General features: G+C 37.8%; 2 protein-coding genes across 3 annotated transcripts in view; one reads left to right on the forward strand and one right to left on the reverse strand.

Moving 5' to 3' along the window:
• TRAT1 (T cell receptor associated transmembrane adaptor 1) overlaps positions 1-25,795 on the forward strand; it is a 131,657-nt gene that overhangs the window by 57,088 nt on the left and 48,774 nt on the right. The gene's annotated exons all lie outside the window — the stretch shown is intronic.
• LOC103051417 (SH2 domain-containing protein 1B-like) lies at positions 1,550-9,542 on the reverse strand. The gene is made up of 4 exons (XM_015888249.3): positions 9,344-9,542; positions 8,443-8,506; positions 7,852-8,026; positions 1,550-3,513 (listed from the first exon to the last, which is right to left on the reverse strand). The coding sequence occupies exons 1-4, from the start codon at positions 9,475-9,477 to the stop codon at positions 3,473-3,475; spliced, it is 414 nt and encodes a 137-aa protein (XP_015743735.1). The 5' UTR covers positions 9,478-9,542; the 3' UTR covers positions 1,550-3,472.

Here is a 25,795-nt window from a genome sequence, read left to right on the forward strand (position 1 = left end):
TGTCATATCTGTAGGATGAGGAGGTTCTTTTGGTCCCACTTTGAGCAGTCTGTTTTCGGCCTAGGAATTTTTGAATGCTGATACTTTTCATTTTGTCATACAGACTGTGTTTACATGGTTTGAAAGATCCAAGTGTTCCCTTCCTGCATCAGTTGACACAATTTTTGTTCTTACAAGATATGACAGGAGGCTGGATCTGTCACATGGTTGTAATTTCTTTTTAACCCTTTCAGACTTCAACTCTGTATCTACCTTTTTCATTTTTTTCTAGAGGAAGGGGAAACATTAGAAATCCGTGATAATAAGATCACTGTTGCCATCACCTCATTTAGACTTGCCCCTTTTCAGCTACTTTAGGTCCCTTCTCCCCAGTTGTGGCCATTGATGAAAACTCGGAAGACACATTTTCATATAAGTTCTCAAAGGCATCATTTTACTTTCAGGTGTGGGGAGAGTTAACTAACACCTGGATATGTAGATTATATTGGAGGAGTTAATTGAACCCCCCTCACCATTTAATAAATGGATTGTAGGTTAAAGATGTCATCTGTTCTGGACAGTTCTAGATGTGTGGTATATCTTACTGATGGCTGTAGAATATTTAATTGTTATTTTAGAAAAATCTTAAGCTTACTTGCTGATATAGTAACTATTTGACAACACTTTTATATATATTTTATTCTATGAATTAGAATCATTTTCTTCATACCATATTGACAACCAACTCTAGAATAATCAGGCAAAGGTAGTTAAAGAATACGTTTCTGTTGTTATTTCCTGTGAGACGACTTACGAAAACCTTATATACTCATTGATGTAATCAACCAATATGAAAGTGTTAAATCCTGTGTAATGTTAATGATAGTTATTTTCCACTGGCTTCTGTCTTCTTATATACAAAAATTTAAGTAAACTGAAAACAAGCTAAAAATCTATGCAGCCTATGTTATCATCACCAAGACAGCTAGTTATTTGAAATGGAAGTGACATAAGAATAACTTGGTATGTTCTATTGCATATTACATGGAGAAGGGTGAGAGGCTCAGGGAGCAAGTCCCATGAGGAAAGATTCAAAAAAGGTAAATATTTATCCTACCCAAGAAAACAATTAAGATAGGATATTATGATATGCTAAAATACACGATGGATCAATTTTTGTTTTATTTGGCTCCAGAGTTTACGATCTGAAGCAATGGATTAAACTTCAAAGAAAAGGAAACGCAGAAGGAACTTCTTGATTGTATAAACTGATAGAGAGTTTTTAAAGCCAAAGCAGTATGGCTACTCATTAGACATAATGTAGCACTGGATATTCTGGAATTGGACTCAGTGTCTTTTGAGGTCCTCTCCAGCTCCTTGATCCTTGAAATGCCTTCACCCCTGTCACCTTCCAGACTGTAAAATGATTAGCATTGCTGCATGAAATAATTAGGAAACGTTGACATTTCCATTGATTTTCTGTCACTAGTGTTAACGTTCCTGAAAGTACAGCCTAACTTCATTTCTCTAATGAAAAAAGAAATCATGATGCTCAAATAACTAAACATTGCATAAACAAACATGTTATCTGGAAAAATACTTAGTTTATTTGTTATAGGGATATATTCTTCACAGTCCAACCAGCCATTCCAGTTCACAGGATGGAATAAAGCACTAAAATTGTAGTTAAAATGGATTGAAAAGAACACTAGAGTACATTACTATTTAAAAGTGTAAAAGCCATTAGCAGAAAAAAGAAGATGGTAATGAAAAAAGCCTGACACTGAAATTATATAAAAAATGTAGACATCTATAAGGCTCAGCTAGAGAGAATCTTACTGTATTCCTTTCAGAATTGTAATGTAAGAATGTACTTAGTGATTTTATTTATGCTTGGTTAACTTTTTGAAAAAGTTAGAAGAGTTGCATCTAGTTTAACAATATAATTTAGGTTAAAAGAATGTATATAATTTTTGCAATCTAAACTCATTTCTCTGGCACGATTTCCCTTTTTTGCAGTCTAGTACTATTTTTTTTTTTTTTTAGTATTAGTAATATGCCAGCTTTTTTACTAAAGCAGGAAAAATAATTGACCGAATTGTAAATATACTGGCTTGGCTTTGCTTCAACAAGAAAATGAATTGGTGGACCTAATCAGACATTTATTTAGTGATGTTTGTCCCTTCTAAACTGCAACCCATTTAAAACCCTAGATGTCATGCATTCATTTTTTTTCCCACATATAAAGTAAAAATAAGACATTTTGTAAGAGTTTCCTAAGTTTTGGGTGTAAAAATGCATGTTACCGGCAACAATTACATCAAAATGTGTAATTCTATTATTGTAAAGTACCATCAAGAAAAACTATATGTATTCTATAGTAATGGAATCTTGAATAGTGGCCGATACACTTCACCCAAATAAAATAATGGAATTCAGACAATTGTTGGCTTCATGAACTTGCTTTTCTTCCTGCAGACATTTTCTTCCTGAAGACATTTCATTTCCAGGCTAAGTGTCATCATCATTGCATGGAGGAATAGAGTTTGCAGGGTTTTGATATGCAGTCACCTAGCCTAGTAATTAAATGTCTGCAGGAAAAGAAGCTCAAAGAACACTAAAGACCTAAGAATTCAACCCTGAGGTGCATATATTCTCCTTTCGACAATCTTAGAATTTTACTAAATACAAAGCTTTCTGACAGGATTAAGCTGACTAAGGAGATTGATCTTTATAAACTGTGCCTCCAGGCTAGTGTGACACATCCTATTTGGCCATGATGTAGCATGACGTTTGGCTTAAAAGGATTCATTTGGCTTGTTTGACACGTTAAATAACAATTGGTGAGTATTGTGAATGCTTATGTTACTTCTTAACCAAATCCTGCACAGCTACTTAATCAGCCATGTAAACTTTCCCAGGTTTCTTATATTTTTTACTGTGTGTTTTGTTAAAATGTATACTCCAGATACAGAGTGAGATTTAAATATATTTATATGTTTGTGTGTGTGTGTGTGACTTATAACAGTGATATTGAATAATTCTGACTAAATTAAACAATTCAGAATTTTATAAACATCCAAGACACTTGTATTTATGACCAACAAATATAGGAAGTTCAATAGTGCTAATAAATGAAAACTGTTAAAATGAAAATATAATAAGGTATTGCAATATGGAAAAGGCTGTCACTTCTTTGTGGCATAAGTTTTTCAGTGTCCACTTCATCAGGGGTGACTATTTACATAAACAGATATATGTACCCTGTACATGGAAAGAAGAGTCCACAAGTATGTGTGCATTTTACAAAGTGTGCCTTGTACACAGAGACAAGCAAGCAAGCAAATAAGTAAGCAAGCAAGAGTTGGTATTAAATGTGTCATAGAATTATCCAGAGTATAAATGAACACAGAACCCAGTGAAGTGAATAGAAGACGTAATTTGTATGGGTGTGATCCATAGAAGGCCCCTGCTGAAATGGAGTAAATGGAGATTAGTCAGGCAAGACGTCAATGTAATCATTTTCTCCAGCATCTGGGGAGAGGATGAGAAAAAGGTTATTGTTACATTTCTCTAATATTTCAGTGAAAAAAAGTATCAGTGTCAAATAGCTCACATTGTGGTGCTTAAATAATTACTGTTGATTCAAGCAATACAGTAGAAAGAGATAATTCACTACAGGATAAGGCTCAGTGGAAAGAGACATTCTGTCTATTACATGAACACCTCGTATTGTACAATCCCAAGGGAGAAACGCTTGCCTGCAGAGCAGAAATCTGTAGCAAAGAGGTAAGATGATTTCTTCTCCCCCCGCTCAACCATTCCTACTTTTGCTCTTTTAAATTCTTGCTGAATTATTACATTTTCAGTGTTACGTGTAGCTACACTCAAAACCTTAGAATGTTTGTATATTTCTATAGCATGTCCTTATCAGCCTTCCACAGCAAATAACTTCTCAATATGGAAAAGCAGTGCCTCCAATCAAAAGTGTCAAAGGGGTCAGTTCACTTTGGCAGAAATGTCCTTTGCACAGCAGTCAATTCAAACATAGTATCCCTCCAGTGTGGCATGTAGAACTGGGGTGCCTTTTCACATTCTGGAGCTGCATTGACATTTTATTGAAGCCGCTGCCAAAACAAAGTTGTTTTTAAAAGAATTTGCATAGACATACTATGCCTATTTTCCTTTTGCTTCTCTTTTCTACTTTGAAATTGACATAAAGGAACTTCGTTTTCATTGTAAAGTCTAATGGGATTATTTATAAATGTGAATTTAATTTAATAATTCAATTCAATTCAATTTATTCTGTTTAGGTGCTGCAGAATGACTTTGTTTGGCTCACAATATGGCAGAGAATAAAACATAATACAGCTCAAAAAGACAAAGCCAGCAACAATAGAAAAATGATAAAGACAAAGTAAAGAAAAAGATGGCTAGTCTGGCCAACAACACAAAAACATGTATCAACAAACTTGTAACCACCCTAGCCCAAGGGCTGGGAGCAGCTAGGTCTAAGGCCCTCCAGAATGCTATTGGTGAGAGCCACCCAGATTTCAGAAAGAACCTCATTCCAGAGGGCAGATGCTATGACAGATAAGGCCCTGTACAGGTAGTCCCCTGTACAGCTCCCCCAGAACAAATTCTGTTCCCAAGGTCTATCCTTAAGTCAAATTTGTATGTAAGCCGGAACAGTATTACTGTATAATGCTGTATAAGTAGTAGTGTGTAATTGAACCATTGTGTATTTAACTGGAATCATTGTGTATTTAACTTGAATTTTGCTACAGTAGGCTCCGTTCTTAACTATGGGTCATCTGTAACTTGGGCATTCTTAACCCAGGGACTATCTGTATATCTCTGTAATATTGGATTATAAACATTCTGTTAATTGCCTTCAGTTACTTCTACTAAGAGTTCCATTTTCAACATAAAATCAGTTATAAAGGACCTGATTCTTTCAAATTTCCAGTGCTTCTGAAAATACAGAATAGACTACTACTGTCAGACTGTTTCACGATCTATCCCAGTATAGTTCTATCCCTGATGTACATTTTAACATCTCAGTCTACTTCCCTATGTCCTTATACCTTTTTTCTAGGGCTTGACCTTGAGAATGCAAAGGAATATGTGACCGCTGAGCTATAGGGCATAGTCAGATGTTAGTGTTAAACTGCTCTCCATCAGTCCTTGAGCCAGGAGAAATATATGCCAGCACAAAATTTGCTGCCTTAATTGCTAAGCAACTAGTAATTTACTGTCATAGTAATAAGGCTAACAACTGGTGCTGTCCTTACTATTTTAATGTGGAACAAATTAAGAGCGATTGGTGGATTACTATAGTTTCATTGCCCTACCCCTACCTCCCCCCCCCCCACAAAGCATGTCCAGCTGGCAGGATCACAATAATCACAACCATTCACCCTAACATGGGTGGGCTTAGGTGATACTTGAAATGTTGAGCTTAGCAACCTAGCAGGTTCCCCAATTAACAGGAGGCAGGTGTTGAGGTGGTCAGCTCCTGTGACCTGTCAGGCTATTTCTGAATGCAGGTCTACTACCATTCTAAATCAGTGCTGAATACGTGTCCAAGTATAGCCCAATTGATAGGTCCCATGAATAGAGGAGGGCCATTGGATGTAGCAGGAGGAGACAACGGATAAGTAGCAAGCTCCATTCTCAGAACTGCAAAAGAATAATCATGCAATTCTGTCCTTGTGACTAGCCACACTTATAAGTAGCCTTGGCCAGCTGTTGAGCTGGAAGTGTCATTGGCCTCTCCAAGCTAATAAAACCAGAAAAGCAGGGCCATGCAAAGCCACTGGTTATGAGAAGCAGCAGAAAGTGTATAATGTATCCAATGGTAACAGAACCAGCAACATAGAGGTGGCAGAACCAGGTGTTTTTCCCAGATTAAATCAACCATCAGTGCAGCACAGAACCAGTGCTCTGTAAAGCAAACTCTTTAAATTGTTTCAGTCCTATTTTCATTCTTCCAACCCAGTGCAATGCTGGAAAAATTACACAAAGGAGGTTAGGACTCTGTCAGCGCAGTAACTCTGAAAACTGAACAGAACCGGAACAGAATGGGTAGAAGCCAGCAAAAGAAATGGACTAGATCAGCCTGGGAGGGAAAGGCAAAGAAAAACATCTAGGTCAGGTCTGCAAAACATATAGCCAAGGGCTACATGCAGCCCGCAAGCAGCCTTGTGTGGCCCACCAGCATTCTCTGAAAACAATAAAGGCACTATCACCAAATGCCTGCACCACCAGAAAGGATCTACCTCTGTAGCCGCCCCAAAAGACATAGTGCTGAGTGCCTCCAGGCCTCACTGACACTGATAGCGCCATTGCTGCTAGCACCAAATAGCTTATTGGTGTACCCGCTTTTCCTTTGGGGTCCATGATTATTTTAATTTATCAATGTGTCTCAACAAGCTGTGCGGGCCAGTTCTAGAAAGATACTCTAATGCATTCCTATGGAAGAGACAGATGAACAGTTGCTTGGAATGTTGGCTCCCATGACTCAGAGAGGAGCCATTATTGAGAAGCTGGCAAGAATTCCAGTAGTCATGCTTCGCATGCTTTCCTTAATTTGTTTAAATATATTTTTATACTGCTTACTGCTTTAGTCTTTCCTTTTTTAATGTTTCCAAAATAAAACTTTTTGGACTGAACCTAGGCTTTGTCTTCTTGCAGCTTGAAGAGATTTTTCTATCCAGACAAGACATCCAGGCTTGTGAATTAATTTTATTGGTAAAATCTGAAAGAATATGGTTTTTACTAATTCATCAATCTCCCTGAATTTCATAGGCCCCCTCTAAATAAACTCCAGAGAGTTGAGGGACCAATATGCAGGTGCTTGGAACTGCAGGGAGAACAAAACATTGATGAGTATTCAATGAGAGTGCTCTAACTAGAATTTCATTCAGGGAATGCTGTCATTACATGCAGAAGCAAGCTCTGGACCCAGTACTGAATTTAGCCAAGATTGCTAGTTTAAATACTGAAATTCTATTGATGACAGGATAGGCATTTCTGCTATGGCTGTGCAGGGTCTCTGATCTGCTCCAAGGGCTAGATCTGGGCAAAAAGTAACATATCCCATTGGTTCATGCCAAGGAAAAGCCATATATTCTATCACACCAGATCCAGTATGTGGGCGATGAGGCAGAATTTGGCCAGCAGGCAGACTATTTGAATACCAAATCCATGGCCAATGCTTTCCTAAAAGAAGGTAGCCCTGAATGATAATAGTTACAGCCACCTCCAGCCCCATAATGATTTAAAAATATGTGCCTTATGACTCACCTAAGAAGTGCTGAGAAAGGAAGTGCTCATAACTTGTTAAACAGAATGTGATAAAATTTACTGCAAAAGGGTCTTTCATAGAAAAAAAAATCTTACAGTAGATTTCAGACAGAAAAGTTAAGTGAGTTTTGTGCAAAGAAAATAGGTGGTTTTTCTTTTTCTTGAATGGAAAAAAAGACACAAATTAGCATATATGAACTTGGATTTCACTTTACTTTTTCCCATGAAATTGTAAGGCTTTTTTCCTTACTCCTAACATAAATGATATTCTTATAAAAATTCTCTAAAGCAGATTAGGAAACCTGTCCTTCCTTCCTTCCTTCCTTCCTTCCTTCCTTCCTTCCTCCCTTCCTCCCTCCCTCCCTCCCTCTCTTTCTTTCTTTCTTTCTTTCTTTCTTTCTTTCTTTCTTTCTTTCTTTCTTTCTTTCTTTCTTTCTTTCTTTCTTTCTTTCTTTCTTTCTCATTCATTCATGAAAGCAAACTTTAGTAGTCTATGTTGATGATTTTCTTAATTTGAAACATGCCTATTGGAATTTACCACCTTTATATATATTTAGCTCTTACCTGGAATCGCATATGCTTCATCTTTAGTGACATACACAGTCTGAGTTTCCTGATGGTAAGGAGAACGATTTACAGGATAGCACAGATTGATTACTAGCCCTTGATTTGGCTTTTTGTAGTTGTCAATTAAATCATTTAATGTTCTAAAGACAAGCCTCGGAGTACCTTCAGATGTCTAAAAAATAAGCATATTGCAGCTAAATTTACATTTAATTCAAAACCATATTAACCATATCCAAAACATAAGTGATGACTGAAATAGATTCATTTCAGAGAAGATTATAGCTAATGTAGCATATCTTTTAAAATACCGCCAAACTATGACCTTCAGCAGTTTTTTTTATCCTAATACTGTATAGAATCCAGGCTATCAATGGTAAGGAGTGTTATTCAACACAATTTATAATGCATGAAGTTGGAAAACAAGGTAATCCAAGGGCATTTTAGTTTAACATCCACCTCCCCCTGCCAGCTGGGTAAAATGGCATAAAATCTGGTAGGAGTCTTAAATTTATATTTCTTTACATTTAAGGAATAAGGAATAAATTAGCATATTTACTAAATTATTTTAAATTATATACATTTTCTTACCTGTATCATAAGATGTCCATTATTTTTCCTGAAGATTCGGTAAGTGTAGATAAGGTGTTCATAACTAATTTTTAGAATGGAAAGTGTATTAGCAAAGCGTACATTCATAAACTAGAAAAGTCAAAACACTGAAGAATCATACAGGGCTGAAAACTGATAACCATAAAGGGATAAGTATGCACAAAATGTGTATATTTGTCACTTACAAACATGCAACAACAATTAAGTTTTAGTTTTCTAGAAATAGATATCAGCTAAATAATACAGGAACTTTCTTCTGATGTGAAAATTCTAAACAAATGTATGAAAACACCTCCACAGCAAGATTGAAGTAAAAATCTGTTTCCACAATTCTGGAGGAGAAAAGATACTTACAAATTAATATATCCATAGTGACAAGTTAGAACAGTCATATTTGGGAGACATCCCAGTCAATATAGAACAACCAGGTGTACTTAATTCCCAAAAAATATGTTGTAAGGATTTCACCAGATGTTGTGGATAGAACTTTAGGTACCATTATCTTGAATCTATAATGATTTGAAATGTATCACTTCCAAAAACAGCACTAATGCACATTTTACTGTGTTTATTTCTACATTTAAATTTGGGCTAGATATACACTGCAGTTTATAATAAAGCGAAATCAGTTTTATGTATACACTCCCACTAGGTATATGTGCCTGGAACAAAATTCTCAGTTTCCTGAAAACAGATGGTAGTTGGTTCTCAAAAGTGCAAGCATCTAAAAAATGTAACTCAATCCATAAAAACATTAGTCATGTTCAAGCTGTCTTTATATAATGCCAGATTAAGTTAAACATCTGCATTTCTTGTAACTGAATCCTTTCATTTAACCAATAGAAAGGAGTTATCTTAGTTACATAAAAGTAGTACTTACAAAACACAAAGGCACAAGGCTCCAGGTATGCTCTCACTGTCTCGTACTAAAAAACTTCCATTTATTCCTACTTTGCTCAGTAATTCTTCACACTTTTCTTTAGTTATATTTCCATGGAAATACTGAAATTCCATTTATGTATAAAAACTGTTTCCAGATTAATTCTTAAGATTCAGCTGAAAAGATGACCTGCTCTCTACTGAACTGTGGAACAAAGAATATTTAAACTGTTAACTGTGCAATCTCTATTGTACGATTTGTTGTTTCCCTTATGCAAAACCTAGGAAGGTAACACAGGAAGTACTAACTGATAAATGGATTAGTCATCACCATAGCTGTTAAAACAAAGACGTTCATATCTTTGGATTGTATTTAGTTTTGGGGGGCAGGAGGATATGCAAATCCTAATCAATTTATTACAATCCATCTAATATCTGTTTGATCTTGTAAGCAAATACAACACAGGCATGTTGAATCTAGGAATGAATCGTTGATAACATGTGTCATAACTCCATCACAAAAAGTCTGTAAAATAGTCTGCTGAAATCTATAATTGCAAAAAGTGTTTGTTCCATCCTCATAAAGAAGCAAAGCTATCTTGCCTTAAACCAGCAAGCCAATAGGACTGAAATATTTTGCATACAGAATACTTTGAAATGCAAAGAATTGAAATAGAGAGAAGAAAAGACACAAAGAAGGAAAACATGAAATCCATAATTTCAGTGTGATATAAAAGATATTAATGACTGACATGGTCTGGAAATATCTAAAAAAGAAAACAATGGGATAAATCCCATGACACGAGAATCAAAAAAGTTATAGATGAAGAGTTATAGAATTTTTGGTTGAATATATATGAAAGTTTTATTTAGAATAAATTAATAAAATATGTCATATACAATCCTTTGAGAATGAATTATGCATTCAATGAGTCTAGGATAATTTATGTATTTAATAAACTGAGTTAGAAGGTATGATTTCAATCAAACAGTTGATGTCAGTATTAGCTAATCTGAACAATGCATATTGAAGCCTGGACTGGAAGAAGATGAGTGTGGTTTTAAAATTGGAGGAATAAACATCAATAACCTGCACTGTGCTAATGACAGTACTCAGGTAGCTGAAGATGCAAATAATCTGCATTGTCTAGTAATGAAAGTCAAGGAGCACAGTGACAAAAATGGGACTAACATTAAATATAAATAAGATCAGACTTATGATTAAGGTAAAGTAACCAGCTTTAGAATCAACAATGAAGATACTGAAATGGTAGACCTTCTGCCTCTTAGGATCAACTATCAACCAGCAGTCAAGAATTACACTGCAGACTAGCAGGTGGTAGAGTAGCAATGAAGGCCTTGAAAAATATTCAGATGCTGTCATGTGTCTATACTTAATATGGTCATTAAGATTTAACACCAACTTGATGGCACATAATCAATTCGTATTTGAATCAATATAGAAGAAACAGGTTTAATAATTTCTGTATTACAATTACTCTTAGTTTCATTCCTAAAGCCACCAGATATTTCTAAGAGTAACTGCTATAGGGAACTAAGTAAAGGAGCTAATAACTTCTAGAATATTGAATTATACAGAAGTAGTTCAAAAATTGTTTCTATGCATAGATTGCCTCTGTGACTGAAATGCTATATTCAAAATAAAAAATGCACAGGTTTTAAGGAGTGATCCTGGGCAAGCATTTTCTACTCCTGGACATGTGTTCATTTGGCTTCACATTCCTGATACTTTGTCCTGCAGATAAATTTTCAGCTTTTGAACTTGAGGCTAGATGATTTGGACCTTTTTGATTTCCAGAATCTTCTGAACACCGATGTGCCTTATCCTTTGGCTGTTCTTGTTCAGAAGACTTCAAAGGTGGTTTGCTTCAAATTCTAGGCAAGAACACTGACTTTACTGAATATATACTTCTTCCTACTTTACAGCTTCTAGCTCAGTGTTATCTGTTAACTGATTTAATTCCAAGTGAACAAAACTTGGAAACATGCTAATTGCCTCCTGTTTGTTGCCATCCAGGCTACCGTAGAACAGCCACTAAAATGATGAGGGTTCTGGAAATAAGCAGACAGTAAAAGAATTTTGATATGTTTAGGCTATAGATAAGACAATTGAGGGGATGTATGATAGCAATATGCAGATATCTGAAGAGTTGTTACACAAAAGAGAAAATTGATTTATTTTATTTTGTACAAGTGGACAGAACCCAAACCAGTAGGTTAAAATTACAAGGAAGTAGGTTCAGGCTGGACATCAGGAGGAATTTTCTAACTGAATGAGATGTCAGCCAGTGAAATAGGATGCCACATGATATGTTGAGTTCTCCTTTATTGGGGGTCTTTAAACAGTGGCTGGATGGTCATCTGTCAGATCTTCTCTAGTAGATCATAGTCTGAACATGAACTAGATAACTTCTAAAGTCCCTTCCAATTCCATGATTCTGTAATTATATGACTTGGTAATAAAGGGTGTTGTTGCTTTGCTATTTCCAATCACCTCAGTGCCTGGAGATTTGGTATGACTGATTGGCAAACTTGGTCCCTTCTGGAAAGGACCACCCTATAACTCAAGATTCAATTGCAGTTTGCGGCAATACTGTTAAGTTAGTTAGCTAACAGAGAAGCAAGGTGGCATGGTGCGATACAGTGCTGCAGAGACAGGTAAGTCAACAAGAGTGGCTAGCACAGAAAAAGTGGCCTTTGTAGTCTTGCCACTCCATCCATACTTTTAAAGGAGTAAATGTTTGGCCCAGCACCCATAAATATTGGGCTTATACTCATTCACTTATTGTCAAGAAACATAAACATTTTTGCAGGTATGCAGAGTTTAAATGTAACGTAAATCTTGAACCTATATTTAGAATTCTGATTATTAATTAAGCTCATAGTTGTGTTGACACAACCAGTTTCAGTGGCACAGGCAGACAGATACTCTGATGGTCTTTCAAGATTCTGTTATCCTACCTAAAACAATAAAAGATTCCTGAAATCCCTACTGCTTATGTTTGTTGACATTGCCTGCCTCAAAGGGCTGTTAGGCCACAGGCATAAGCCTTTCCAGGTGGACCTTTAGTCTTTAAAACAAGCTTGATTCTAATTTGCTGCATGGCTGTTGCATACCCACAGACAAACCTAGGCATATGCCTAGTGGGTAGGCAATGGCTGTGCAGGTGGATAAATACAACAGGTAGGCTCAGTCATGCTGAGAGTGACCTCTAGGCAGCAAAAGCACAGAAAATTAATTGTTTGCTACCACCTAGTGGTATCCAGATTTTTACAGCCAAAATCTGATAGCCTTACTTTTTATTATTATTATTATTTATTTCAAAATACAAAGTATTGCCCAAACACTTAAATACTACATGAAAAAAAAATTAAAATGTTGATGTTTCTCCCTGTGAGCATCTTGTGTGGGTAAACCATGGGTATCATAAACAGTCTTCTCCTTCCACTGTGGTCTATAACTCTTTAACTGATTACTAATGTTGGAATGAGGAAGGCAGATCTGAGATGTTTCTTTGGAACCAACATTTTGGGTAGCCATTTTAAAAAATCTAAGAGCTAAAAAAGTGAATTGAGTAATGTAACCAAAGTAATGTTCGCTTTTGTTTGATTTGATTATGTGCCATCAAGTCCTTTTCAGCTCCTAGCAACCACAAAGATAGTTTTACTCCATGACAATCTATCCCTAACCTGGTCTTTTAGTTCTTCCAATGGTGCATTTATTGCCATTGTAACCATGTCTATCCACCTCGCTGTTAGTCGTCCTCTTCTTCTCTTTCTTTCCACCTTTCCTAGCATTTGAGCCTTTTCTTTTTTTATTAATAATTTTATTAAAAATTATAATTACAATGATAAAAAACTAATACAAACTTTTAAAAATAAAAGAATAAAAAGAAACAATAGAAGGTACAGAAAAGAAAAAGAAAAGAGAAAAGAAATAGAAAAGAGAAAAAATGAGAGCCTTTAGCAAGGCTCTTTTTTATATCCAAAATAGGAAAATTATCCAGATCACTCTCTTGGTTTGTTCTTTGTATATCCCTTTTAATTATTAAGACATTAGCCAGTTTCTTTTGTATGTCCAGTGTAGCATCTTTTTCCATACCATTCTTGTAGCCTGCCATTTTAAATCCACTTTCAGATCAGTTTCAGTCTTGTCTGGTAAAACGTGTTCCTCTTCCATAGCATCTTTTAAACATAGTCTATCTATAGTGACAGACACTCTTAAAATTAAGTTCTGGATCCATTGTTCAAAAATATCCTTCAGTATGTCCAATGTTAAAATATTTTGCTTCATTCTATATTAGTAAGTCAAATTTAAGTGTTCTTCTCCTTTAATTACAATCTTTAGTTCCTTCTAGTTCCCTCTAGTGTCCAACCTTCAAAATCTCATCCTATCATTTTTTTTTTTTTTAAGTATTCAAAACAAAAGCATTTTCCCACAAGAAGGATTCTTATAATTAATTCCAAAACTTATTTCAAATCCATCTGGACTCTTAATCTGTTTGTAACTTTCCAAAATCAAAGTTCTAATCACCCTTTTGCTGTTTATTCCAAAATAATTAAAATAAATTTTAAGTCCTTAAACTTGTATTTAAAACTTCTTTTGCTAAGGATTGAAGGAAACTCACCTGGTACTGTAAAATTTGTCAATCCAAAGGTTCCTAATACCTGAAAAGCAGTTAAGAAGCAATTTCTTAAATTGATTAGAAAAGGAAGTATGTGAACCCAGAGCCCCAGAAGAAGGCACTAACCATAGTTTGAGCAAGATGGCTATTCCCTCATCTTCCAGACTTCTAAACCTGCTGAAGACTGCTGTCTGGAGCACTTGTAGGTGAGAGGAATTCCAGGGTCTACTTGCTTTTAATAAAGCCATCTTCAGTTTGCCATTTGTTCCCTGGAAGTCAGCATTTGAACTTTTTCCAGAGAAGGTTCATTATTCTTTGCATAATGTGTCCAAAGTAGGATAATTTGAGCCTGGTCATTTGAGCCTTGAGGGAGGACTGGGTTGATTTGTTCAATGATCTATTGGTTGGTTTTATTAATTGTCCATGGTATTCTCAGGAGTCTTCTCCAACACGACAGTTCAAAAGCATCAGTACTCTTTCTATCCTGCTTCTTCAAAGGTCCAACTTTCACTTTCATAGAGTGTCACAGGGAATACCATGGCTTGCACTATTCTGATTTTTATAGGTATAGACACATCACAGCATTTGAATATCTTTTCCAATGCCTTCATGGCTGCTCTACTAAGTGGTAGCCTACAGGATATTTCTTGATTACTTGTTCCTTTACTGTTGATGGTTGGTTCTAAACAGCTCTGATAGGCAAGGCATTAAATTGATTGGCTATTTATGTCAATCTTACAGAGCATATCACCTCTTCATATATGGAACAGATGCTGCAATATTATATATTGTCTAGAGCAACCCCAGAAGCAGTAGAATAGCCATCAAAACTGTGAAGAACTTTGAAAAGCTACAAAAGTGCTTTCAAGCTATCTGATTCAATTGCTGTTTTAAAATAGTTCCCCATTTTGATTCACAAATCTACTTCAGTGCAGTGATTTGATCAAAGCATTGCATCAAAGCTTTTCACTGCCCTGTAAAAATATTTCTGTAAATACCTTGCCTGTGCTTGTCAGCCTTGCAGGGCAAACCAGGTAGGAAACATGACCAGATGAGCTAATTCTACTTTATGGTACAGCTACATTGTCAGAATATTGCAAATCTGAAAGTACATTTCTCCCCCCAGTCCCTTTAAAGCCCAAGAAACTAGGAAGGGTCTCTTCTGTGCTTCTAGCCCTGCCCACTATCCAGCTGCAGGCTATGCTGTTTCTTATCTGACTGTTCCCTTGGCAGCATCTCTTTGCCTGGTCTCCCAAGGTCTTTCCCACCTACCATTACATGGTTGATTAATAAAACCAAGAGAAGTCTTGGGACATTTTAAAGATTTAATGAATTTATTATGGCATAAAACTTTTCATGAGCTTCCTGAGATAATAGATACTATTTATGCATATGACAATGGTACGTGGGTTTTTGTATGTGGGGAAAGAATTGTAAGCAGTAAAATCAAAGGAAATGAAATGCAAAAAGTACCAGCTGACAAATGTTAAATGTTTGTTAAATTATTCATCATAATCTACAAAGAATTGCTGATCAAAACAAAAAACATGGCATTGCCAAATTAATTAAGAGTCATTTGATAAAAACCCTACCTCAATTCAGGGCAAAGCCATATAAATGAACTGTTTTTGTAATTTAACTGTTTTACACTAACTTTTACTTTTGAAATTCTTCATTTATGTATGATTGTTTAAGGCTAGTACAGTTTTCTGGAGGTTGAAATTCTCTCCTGCTAGATTCTAAATATTCTTTCAGACCTCAAATTTATGTTCTTTTTCATGCTGCATAAAGATGTGCACTTTATCCCATTCAGAATGCACATTGCTGGTTGATGATAGCAGATAATATAGTGAAAGTCGTGTACATGAACTCTTTATTTGGGGGCTGATTGTTTTAGGATACACAATCATTTTGCCTTTCAGTTCATGGGTCCCCTATGGTTCCATAGTTCCCCTAAACTATGGAAACATTGTTCACGTCTGGGTTTATTTCAATATCTGATCCTTTATCATTGTTTAATATGCAGTTTGTTGTTGCCAGTGACTACCTGCTTTAATTCAGAGGGGATCCGTGAACTGAAAGTATTACTTTGTGAGAAGGGCTATAGATCTCTAGGAGATCCTTTTGGCATTTGTGGGCCTTTTCTATAGAATAATTCTCTTTGTCACCTAGGTGCATTTCATACCAGAGCCCAAGAAGAAGCTCCAAATGCATCTTGGGGCCTTAATCAAAGGACAATGTGAATGAAAGGCACAGTGGAGTAAAGGGGTGTTTGAGGTGAAAAGGCCTCACAGTGGAGAATAGAGTGGCAGAGCTCATTAACTGGAATAGATTTGCTTGTGAAGTGTTTTAATACTTTCTCTGTTGAGTCTGTCCTGGAGTAGATTATTACTGTGGAAGAAAACTAGATTTTCAAACATAACAGGTCAGTTTAACCTATTAAAATTGTCTCTCATTTGGAAGCATTTTTCTTTCTCTGCCTTATGATAAGTTGTAAGGATGGAACTACACATTACATGCAAGGTATGTAACTATCTTTTCTGGCCTCTTAAGTTTACTGAGTGACTTGTCACTAAGCTTTCCCCCTTAAGTAACTGACTAGAGTTACTGTGAGGCCAGTCTATTGAAACTTCTAACATGGTTATGACATTTTTAGCTGTAGCAATTTCCCACAGAAGGTGTGGGTGTGATCTACAATTAGGTCTCTTATTATTATGTAACCCAATTGTTTTGTCTTTGCTTCTTTTACTTATCTCTGTACACAGGCTTGCTTGTTGTGACAATCCTTGCTAGATGTTGCTGGACTTGATTTACATACTGCACATCTGGGCTCAGTTGCTTGCTTGCTTTTTTTCCTTTTAAATTAGGTCATAGTTTTATTTTTTTAATCTGTGGCTGTAATGCAAATATATGGACAAATAAATCAGATTTATTCACAAGACAAATTCAGTTTGTGGAGAATTGACCCTAAAGTGTCCCTTTAACATTTGGGCATTCAAAATGCTATCTCTGCTTCTTGCATCTGACTTGCCTTGCTGCTGGCAGGCTACAGTTCAGTGTCGCCAAGTGACAGAAATACTCTTTGCTTGCCATGGTCATGAGAAACAAATATAAACTGGATTCTTTTCATCTACCTTAAGTTTCTATTTCCTGTTTGGCTCACATATGTGCATTTTTAACACAATTGTTTTCCGGTATGCACTGATACGTTCTTACTTTCTAGCACAGTTGTGCATTTTCCCCCCTTCCTTCTTTTTGGTAGAAACTACAAAGAATGAAACAGTGAGGCTGCTATGTTTATAACATAGCAGATGCTTTCTTCATCCCAAATACACTGGCATGTTACCAGGGTTGGAACCCACTAATTGTTTCTTTATTTGGTACCTTAGGGTGTCTTTACTGAGATCCCATGTTTTGGTTCTTTCCTCAGACTCTTGAAATATTTCATGGAGCACCAAGAGACAGGCAGTTTAAGGCTTTTCAGGTTGCACTTCAAACAACCTACACTGCTTTGTGAAAAGGAGTACCCTGCTTCCTTAACAATAGCAGTTGATTTGGAAGACTATTTTTAGATGGGAAGAAAAGTAAGCACAGTTCTTAGAAATACAACACAGAACTCTTGAAAAGAAACAGGAAGTGCACAGAGTCCTCCTCCGGAGAAGACTGAAGTGTTGTTGCAGAATTCAGGCTTATAGATTTCCTTAAAAATTACAAGAATCTTGAATTCTCTCAGTGATTGCTGAGGCAGAGCTAAATGTACAATGATGGCTTAGGAAGGTTCAGTTTATTTATTGTACCTGTGTCACACACTGAGAAGACCTGCATGTACAAGTACAAATCTACATATGAGTTGATACAGGGATTTTAATAGATCAGGGATTTTATTTAATTTGGTTTTATTTATTTTGGCCATAAGAAACTGAAAGCATAGTGCCAATGCCTTGCTCAAGACCATTTAAATCTCTTCAAAGTTGAGCAGAAATTTCAATACAGTTTTCCTACATAATATCCATACTTATCATTTAAACTGCTCCGGGAAAGCAGTTGCCATTATATACCTCTGTATGTATGTATGTCTAATACATACAAGAAGCTTTAAAATAAAAAATCCTTTTTTTCCATCCTATTCTACTCTAACAGATTCTATACATCCCTTTTATCAGCAGAGCTGAAATAACATAGTGGATATTCTCTTTGATTAACATAGAGAAATTCGGCAGTTCAAATGGGCTGCCTGGGAGCTAGAGTTAAAATCCTTCATGTCAGATAATTGTAAAAATAGTAAATAGCGTGTTGGACATCTTTTTTTTTTTAAAAAAAATAAAAGCCTAGGGGAAAAATAGGTGCTATGGAAGATAAAATCATATTTTAAAAAATTAAAGGTTTTGAACTGATAATCTTCCCTATTCTAAGCAAAGATCATAGACACTGTGTTATTCTAGCTCTGCTGTTGGGGAAGAATGGAACTTATTATAGTGCATGGTGAGCATTGGCTCAGTTGAAAGTGCAGTCCTTTCTTTGCGAAATAACCAATAAACTGCTGAGCTTAGCCTGCAAAAAACAGAATCGCTTTCTCCCAAATGGGCAGTAGCACTTCAGGCAATTAAATAGGGAAAAGTGTACTTTGGAAGTGGAGTAGAAAAGCTTGCCCTGACATTATTTTGAAGATAAGGGATTAACAAAGGACAATGTCATTCATTTCTACCTTCCAGAAATGATTATCTGTTGGTTCTGCAACAGAGCGACCGGGCAGTGCATTTAAGCCCTTAGGCTTAGATTATGATATACTCAAAACCTGTAATAGTATGTGGGAAAGACCCTGAGAGACCAGGCAAAGAGACGCTGCCAAGGAAATGGTCATATAAGAGACAGCTGGATAATGGGCAGGGCAAGAGGCTCAGAAGAGACTCTCCTTTGTTTCTCAGGGTGTAAAGGAGACAGGGAGAGAATTGAACTTTCAGACTTGCAAGATTCTGTTAATGTAGTCTTACAACAAAGTAGAATTAGCTCATCTGGTCATGTTTCCTGTCTGGTCTACCTGGGAAAACTGACATCAATCCTGCAAGACTCTTACTCTCTTCCAAAAAGAGGAATTTCAGGAAAGCCCTCCAGTCCGCTGAGTGATAGTGGAGTGAAGGAGCTCCACTATCAGCTGAACATCTGGCAGCACAACCAATGGCAGCTTAGCCAATGCTCCTGCATTCTCATGGGAGCTTGCCAGAGGTATTCAGAGGGGACCAGGATCAATTCTGGACATTCACTGCTGAATGTGAAATGTTTATGGAAGGCAGTCTGGTGGAGTTTCCCACTGATCACACCAAAGTGACTTTTGTGCTGAGTTTGCTGAAGGAAGCAGCAGCTGAGTAGGAAATACCATTCATTGGGGGGAACGATCCGGTGCTGGACAAATATCAGGACTTCATGGGTAAACTCAAAGGGCACTTTGGGGATCCCGTATAGAGAATCACTGCTAGTCGAGAGATCCAGAAGGTCAAGCAGGGACAGAGGAGAGTAAAGTCATATATTTTGGACTTTAAATTATTTGCTGGCAATGTAGGATGGAATGACTTAGCACTGATTGACCAGTTCACAGAAGGGCTGGCTGAGGACCTAAGTGATAAGTTGTTTAGGCAAGGCACCCCAAATACCCTGGAAGAGATGTGTCAGTGTTGGGTAATAATAGATGCCGGACTGGAAGAGTTAAGGCAGGGAAGGAACAGTAAGGGGAAAAGAACCTACAGCCTGTTTTCCCCCATACCACCTCTCCCAATGGCATCCTTGGAATCCAGTGCATGAGAACCCAGCAAATCAGAGCAGCCAAGAGATCCCGCTCATCAGGAGAGAAGCAAGTATGAAGGGATTAGAGCCTGTGCTTTTACTGTGGGGCCCCTGGACATACATAGCCAGATCATGCCCAGTAAAAGCGCCAGCGTCTGACACAGCAATGAGATGCAGAACTTGTAAATCAACAGAGCATGTAGCCAGCAAATGCCCAGCTCACTTCAAAGCAGCAGACCAGGAAACCTCTCTGGCCCCCCTCCCAGGAGCTCCAAAAGGGAGCCCTCCACCATTTGAGGAGAGTTCAGTTAGCTGATAGCAGGCAAGCCTATTTAATTACTTCTGTTATTTTTACTTTAAATTCCAGGCAGAAGGTCAAACTTCCTGCTTTTGTAGACTTGGGGGCAACCACTAACTTTATAGATATAGAAACAGTACAGAAACTAAAGTTACCTATTCAAGCTCTAGAAAGCCCAATGATTGTTGAGACAATTGATGAACAGCCACTAAGAGCAGGGCCAATTTACAGCACAAGGCTCCTTTGGAGTTGATAATCAAAGATCGCACAGAGTTCATAACACTCTGTGTAACTCCTTGCAAGTGCCCATCATCTAGGGAATAGAGTGGCTTCAGCTGCATGATCCAGATGTAAGTTGGCTGCACTCTCATTCCCCTCCCTAAATCCCATCAGAAAGGCACTATGATATTTTCAATAGTTACTGGCGGTAAAAAATGTCTTCAGCAATGGAGACACCTACTAGAAGGAGCAGCCAATCCTATACAAGTTCGTACAAACCATAATAATTTAAAGATTCTGCAGAATGCTCAATCTCTCACCCCTTGGCAAATCAGGTGGGCACAATTTTTCTTCTGCTTTGATTTTCATATCTTATACATTCCGGGCTCCCAAAAGAAACTTCCAGACACACACTCATATAAGCCAGAGTACAATATGCCCCAATCACCACCCCCCTCCCCAGCAATGATGCTCCAGCCATGCAACTTTGAGTCACACCATAAATCAGACCAGCATGAAAAGCTGGGAGCAGAAAGACAGGCTGTTGATCTATTTGATTGGATTAGGGCACAGCAACAGCAGAATGCTTATGCCAGAGCCTGGATGGATAACCCTCAGGGAGACCAACAAGGTACTGTTGCACTTTTCACAGTGGAGGGAGGGTGGCGGTTGCACAATGGACATTTATATGTTCCTCTTTCCCTTAAGGAAAGAGGTGCTACAGCCGTGCCATGACAACAAAACAGCAGGACATGGAAAGGGGGGGATATTTAAAACCCAACATAGATTTTTCAGAGAGTTTTGGTGGCCTCACATCCATGCCACCATAAAGAATTATATTTCCTTTTATCATGTCTGTCATAGAGCAAAACCAATCACTGGTAAGCCAACTGGGTTATTGCAGCTTCTAGAGACTCTGTAGCAGCCCTGGGACACTGTTTCTCTAGATTTTATCACCAATCTTCCCCCAGTCCGGGGATATTCTAACATACTACTAGTAGTGGATTTATTTACCAAGTTGGTTCTTTTTATTCTTTGCAAGGGCCTCCCAGTGGCCCAGGAAACAGTACAACCCTTTTGGACCACATCTTTAGATATAGAGAATTGGTTAATCATGTGTTCTCAGACAAAGGGAGTCAGTTCACTTCCAAATTTTGGAAGACCTTCTTGCACTTATTAAATATTAAAATTCATCTTCCTCGCATTATCTGGAGACCAACGAAGAATCAACCAACTGTTGCAGCAATATTTAAGATGCTATATTTCATACCAGCAAGACAACTGGACTGATCTCACACCTCTTGCTGAATTTGCTTATAATAATGCAATACACTCTTCTATCAGTATGTCCCCATTCCAGGCAACTTACAGATTCCATCCACAGGTCTTACCAACAACCAGGCAAGAAAGTGCCATTCCTTGTGCCACATATTTCCTGCATGAGAGGCAAGCAGCCCAAAGCCTCTTAAAGGGACAGCTAGAACTAGCAAAGGCCGCATACAAAAAGGCAGCAGATTCATACAGACAAGGGGGAGCTAGAATTGCAGAAGGGGATTTGGCGTGGCTTTCTACAAAATTTCTGACTTCCATGACACCTTCTAAGAAACTACACTCAAAATTTATTGGCCTTTTCCCAGTGACAAAGCAAATAAACCCAGTAGCTTTCTGTTTGCAATTGCCAGCATCAATATATTCCATCGGTCTTTGCTAGTGAAAAAGGCACTCCCCTGCACTCTGTGTTCACAGACAGTACCTTCCCATACTGGTAAATGGGGAGGAACAGTATGAGATGGAAGCAGTGCTAGACTCTAGATGCAGAAGGAAGCAGATTGAATACTTGATACAATGGAAAGGCTACCCAGAGTCGGAGAGATTATGGGAGGCAACAATGGGCATGCATGCCCTGCAGTTGGTGCACCGCTTTCACAACAAGTATTTTAACAAACCCCATCCTTGACAACTATTGGCCTTGCAGGAGTTAGGTGCTGACCAAGATTAGCAAAAAGAGTTCTTCTTTGTGGTGGAGGCACCTCAGGAATAGCAAGAGACCAAATAGAGCATGAAAAATGACCAAGTCCTTCCACATCAGGCATAGAGAACATGAAGGAGGAGACCAACAGATTCCTGATGGAAGGGCAGCTATCACTTCTATAGACACAGCTGATTTACTGGGTGCCTCATGTGATCTCAGAGAGTTACCAGCAGAAGAAGGGAGCAACACAGCTACATTTGGCTCTGAAGGGCCACAATCAGTTTCCCCTGGGAACTCGGGAGGGAGGAATGAGACTGAAGGGGAGGATGATGTGATGGTATGTGGGAATGACCTTGGGAGATGGGCCCCAGAAACGCAGCCTGGGGAATGTCACATAAAAGATAGCATAGCCTGCAGCTGGAGGGTGGGCAGGGCAAGAGGCTCAGAAGAAATCCTCCCTAATTTCGCGGGATGTAAAGGAGACAGGGAGAGAATTGTACTTTCTGAATTGCAAGATTCTGTTAATGTAGCCTTACAATAAAGTAGAATTAGCTCATCTGGTCATGTTTCCTGTCTGGACTACCTGGTAAGGCTGACAAAACCATGCTGCTATCACCCTGTTTGAACTGGATAGATGGTTTTGGAAAGCAAGAGATAGGTTGATTGGCATTTTCCCATTTCAAATCACATAAACAGATGTGAATTTCTTTTAAAAAATGGGAAATACTTCATTAATCCCTCCTATCAGTGATAAGTTGAAGTAGAAAAAGGAGAATTACTCATTCCCTTTCATCCTTTCATTCCAGTTGCGCCATTGAAAACACTTTTTCCAGATAAAAATAGACCACTGGATTACCATCACCAGAATATTAACATCTGCTTCAGAGGATATCATTCAGATAGCCCAATTTTGCCAATGAGCACCTTATAACATCTATTCTGTGGCAATGACCATGACAAAGAGCTTTACATTCTAGTGTAAAACACATTGTTTTACACTAGAATGAGCAGCAAGAAGCAAAAGGCAATTAGCACGTTTCCAACAGTTTATTGGTTTGGTTGTAAATCAGTTAACAGATAACATTAGAGCTGTGGGCTATGAATTAGGCAGAGAAAGATTCTGCAGACAAAGCATCTCTTGCCTGTAACTTATAGCTGTGACTTAAATACAGCCAAGAAGAGCAGGTCTGTTTCAGTGCAATACTGTAGTCTGAAGTGAAAGTCATCCACAAAAGTTCGGGAATTGTAAGGCAAAGATCCTCTTGCAGGACAAGGTATCAGGAGAAAACAAGAATGTAAGGCTAGAGGAATCCAGGTCCCAGAGTAGAAATTTGTTTCCAACAGGGAGAAGGAACCTGGGAGATGCTCTTCAATAGCTAGAATTCAAGGATTTTCCTAATTAGAGAAGCTGATATTCTTTCCTCCCATGGAGATATGCCAATCTCTTCAGAATATGTTTAGGGCTTGTCACTATTCCAAATTCAGGATTCAACTCCTTATTCTCTGAATTGGCAGTCATCTGTTCTGGATCTGAGTCACTTTTCTCAGGTGACTACATGTAATGTTATGTGAGAGAGACCTTGGGAAATCAGGCAAAGAGATGCTGCCAAGGAAACAGCCAGATAAGAGACAGCATAGACAGGATACTGGGCAGGGCAAGAGGTTCAAAAGAGACCGTCCTCATTTCTCGAGCTGTAAAGGAGATGGGGGTGGGGGATAGAATTGCACTTTCAAACTTGCAAGATTGATGTCAGCCTCGCAGGGCAAACCAGACAGGAATCACAACCAGATGACCTAATTCTACTTGTAAAACTACATTGACAGAATCTTGCAAGACTGAAAGTACAGTTCTCCCCCCATCTCCTTTACAACCTGAGAAACTAGGGAGGGTTTCTTCAGAGCCTCTTGCCCCACCCACTATCCAGTTGCAGGTTATGCTGTCTCTTATCTGTCCATTCCCTTGGCAGTGTCTCTTTGCCTGGTCTCCCAAGGTCTTTCCCACACACCACTACAGCTTGTGACTCACCAGCTACAGGCTGAGAGTGTGCAAATGTCACTGGCACTGCTTTCTCAGTTAACTGTCCAGTTGAGCTTTTGGGGGTAATGAATGAGTTGATAAAATAGATGTTACTGAAGAAATTGGGAACTCTCAGAGGCATGCTGTGACAGATTCAGTACAAATTAAGCTTGACACTAAGAGTACCACCTAGTTTGGTTTTATGGGATCAATTTCCATAGAGACAGCCTGAGGATCTGGAGATTGTGTTTAGAGGAAACTTTGAATTACAGGTCATCTCTCATCTTGGCTTTTAAGAACAGTCTGGAGCCAACTGACCTTTGGATGAAACTGCTTATCTGAAGACGTTTCAGTCAAGGCTCATGCTCAAACTTTGGCTTAGATAAATGACAAACAGTAAAGTCCAAGGATCATGGATTTAGGCAAACTAAGATTCAGAGAAGGGTTACTCAAGCTAATTTGACTAAAAACAAAATAACTAAGTCAGGTTTTGGTTATAAAGGATCCTGTTTGCATGAGCAAAATAGCCAATCAAATATGGTAAAATCAGTGTTGTGGTCAAAGTTGATCAGGAGGACACTTGGAAAGCTATAAATTAAGTTCTGTAGCTTTGATTTTTTTTCTTCTGGTGGGGGACATAACAATCTATATTTTTCATAAGGCATCAAGCAAGTCCTTGTGATTACTTTAGCAGCAGGCAGTCTCTTAAAAGTATTAAAAGCATCTTAAACTATAGGCTTTATTCTTTGTGCTATATTTCAGGTTGATTTTATTGTAGTTTTATTGTAATTACTATTGCATATTGGTTATTAGTTTTTGCTTACATATTTATTCATACTCTAACACAGCAGTTATTCAGAGAATGAAGAGAGATTGCTTGTTAAATAAGCTCTTGGCTGAAGATTGGTAGTGTTTTCCTTTGTAGAGGTCCTCCTCTGCAAAGTTACTTTAAAATAACATAATTATTAGCTAGAGGCTTTAGATTCAAATACATAGAGAATGTCTTCTTTCTCCTCATGCCTTGAGATCTTCAGAGAATGTTCTTCCTTGAGTTCATTTGTCAGAAAAAACTCCTTGTGTGAAAACTAGAAAAAGCCATTTTTCTTGTTCTGGCAGTTCCCTACTTGAGAAAGTGCTTCTCTGAAAGATCAAATGGTATCAAGATTGCTGTCATTTTAGCACACCAGGATAAAACTTACTTATTTGCATATGTATTTTGAAATATTATGTGGGTTTATTTAGTTTGCTTTTTTTTTTTTTTGGCTTTTTAATGTGATGCTTCATAGCTTTTGGTTGTGATACATTTTATTCTTATACCTTTGCACGCTGCCCTGATTTCCTAAGGTGAGGGGAGGGTTCAGTATATTTCTAGCAAAGAAACAAAATTGGGGTGAGGTGAATAATAATGGAAGCAGACCATTTTCTAAAGGCTTACCTGGTGCCTATGCTAATGTATTTTAGATGCCAAACAAAAGACTTTTCTTTCCGAGGCTTTTAACCTTAGAGGTTTTTTTCCTCCTACT

This window comes from Python bivittatus, unplaced genomic scaffold, assembly GCF_059951505.1.
Source record: "Python bivittatus isolate LINGU-HERP-01145 unplaced genomic scaffold, Pbiv_v1 ctg000350_np1212, whole genome shotgun sequence".
NCBI lineage: Eukaryota > Metazoa > Chordata > Lepidosauria > Squamata > Pythonidae > Python > Python bivittatus.

Coding starts and splice junctions, on each gene's coding strand:
- LOC103051417 (XM_015888249.3), bottom strand. CDS start 9,477: ATGGAATTTCAGTATTTCCATGGAAATATAACTAAAGAAAAGTGTGAA. Junction 8,507..9,343: donor GCCTTGTGCCTTTGTGTTTT/GTAAGTACTACT, acceptor TCTAAAAATTAG/TTATGAACACCTTATCTACA. Junction 3,514..7,851: donor TGAAGCATATGCGATTCCAG/GTAAGAGCTAAA, acceptor TCCTCTCCCCAG/ATGCTGGAGAAAATGATTAC.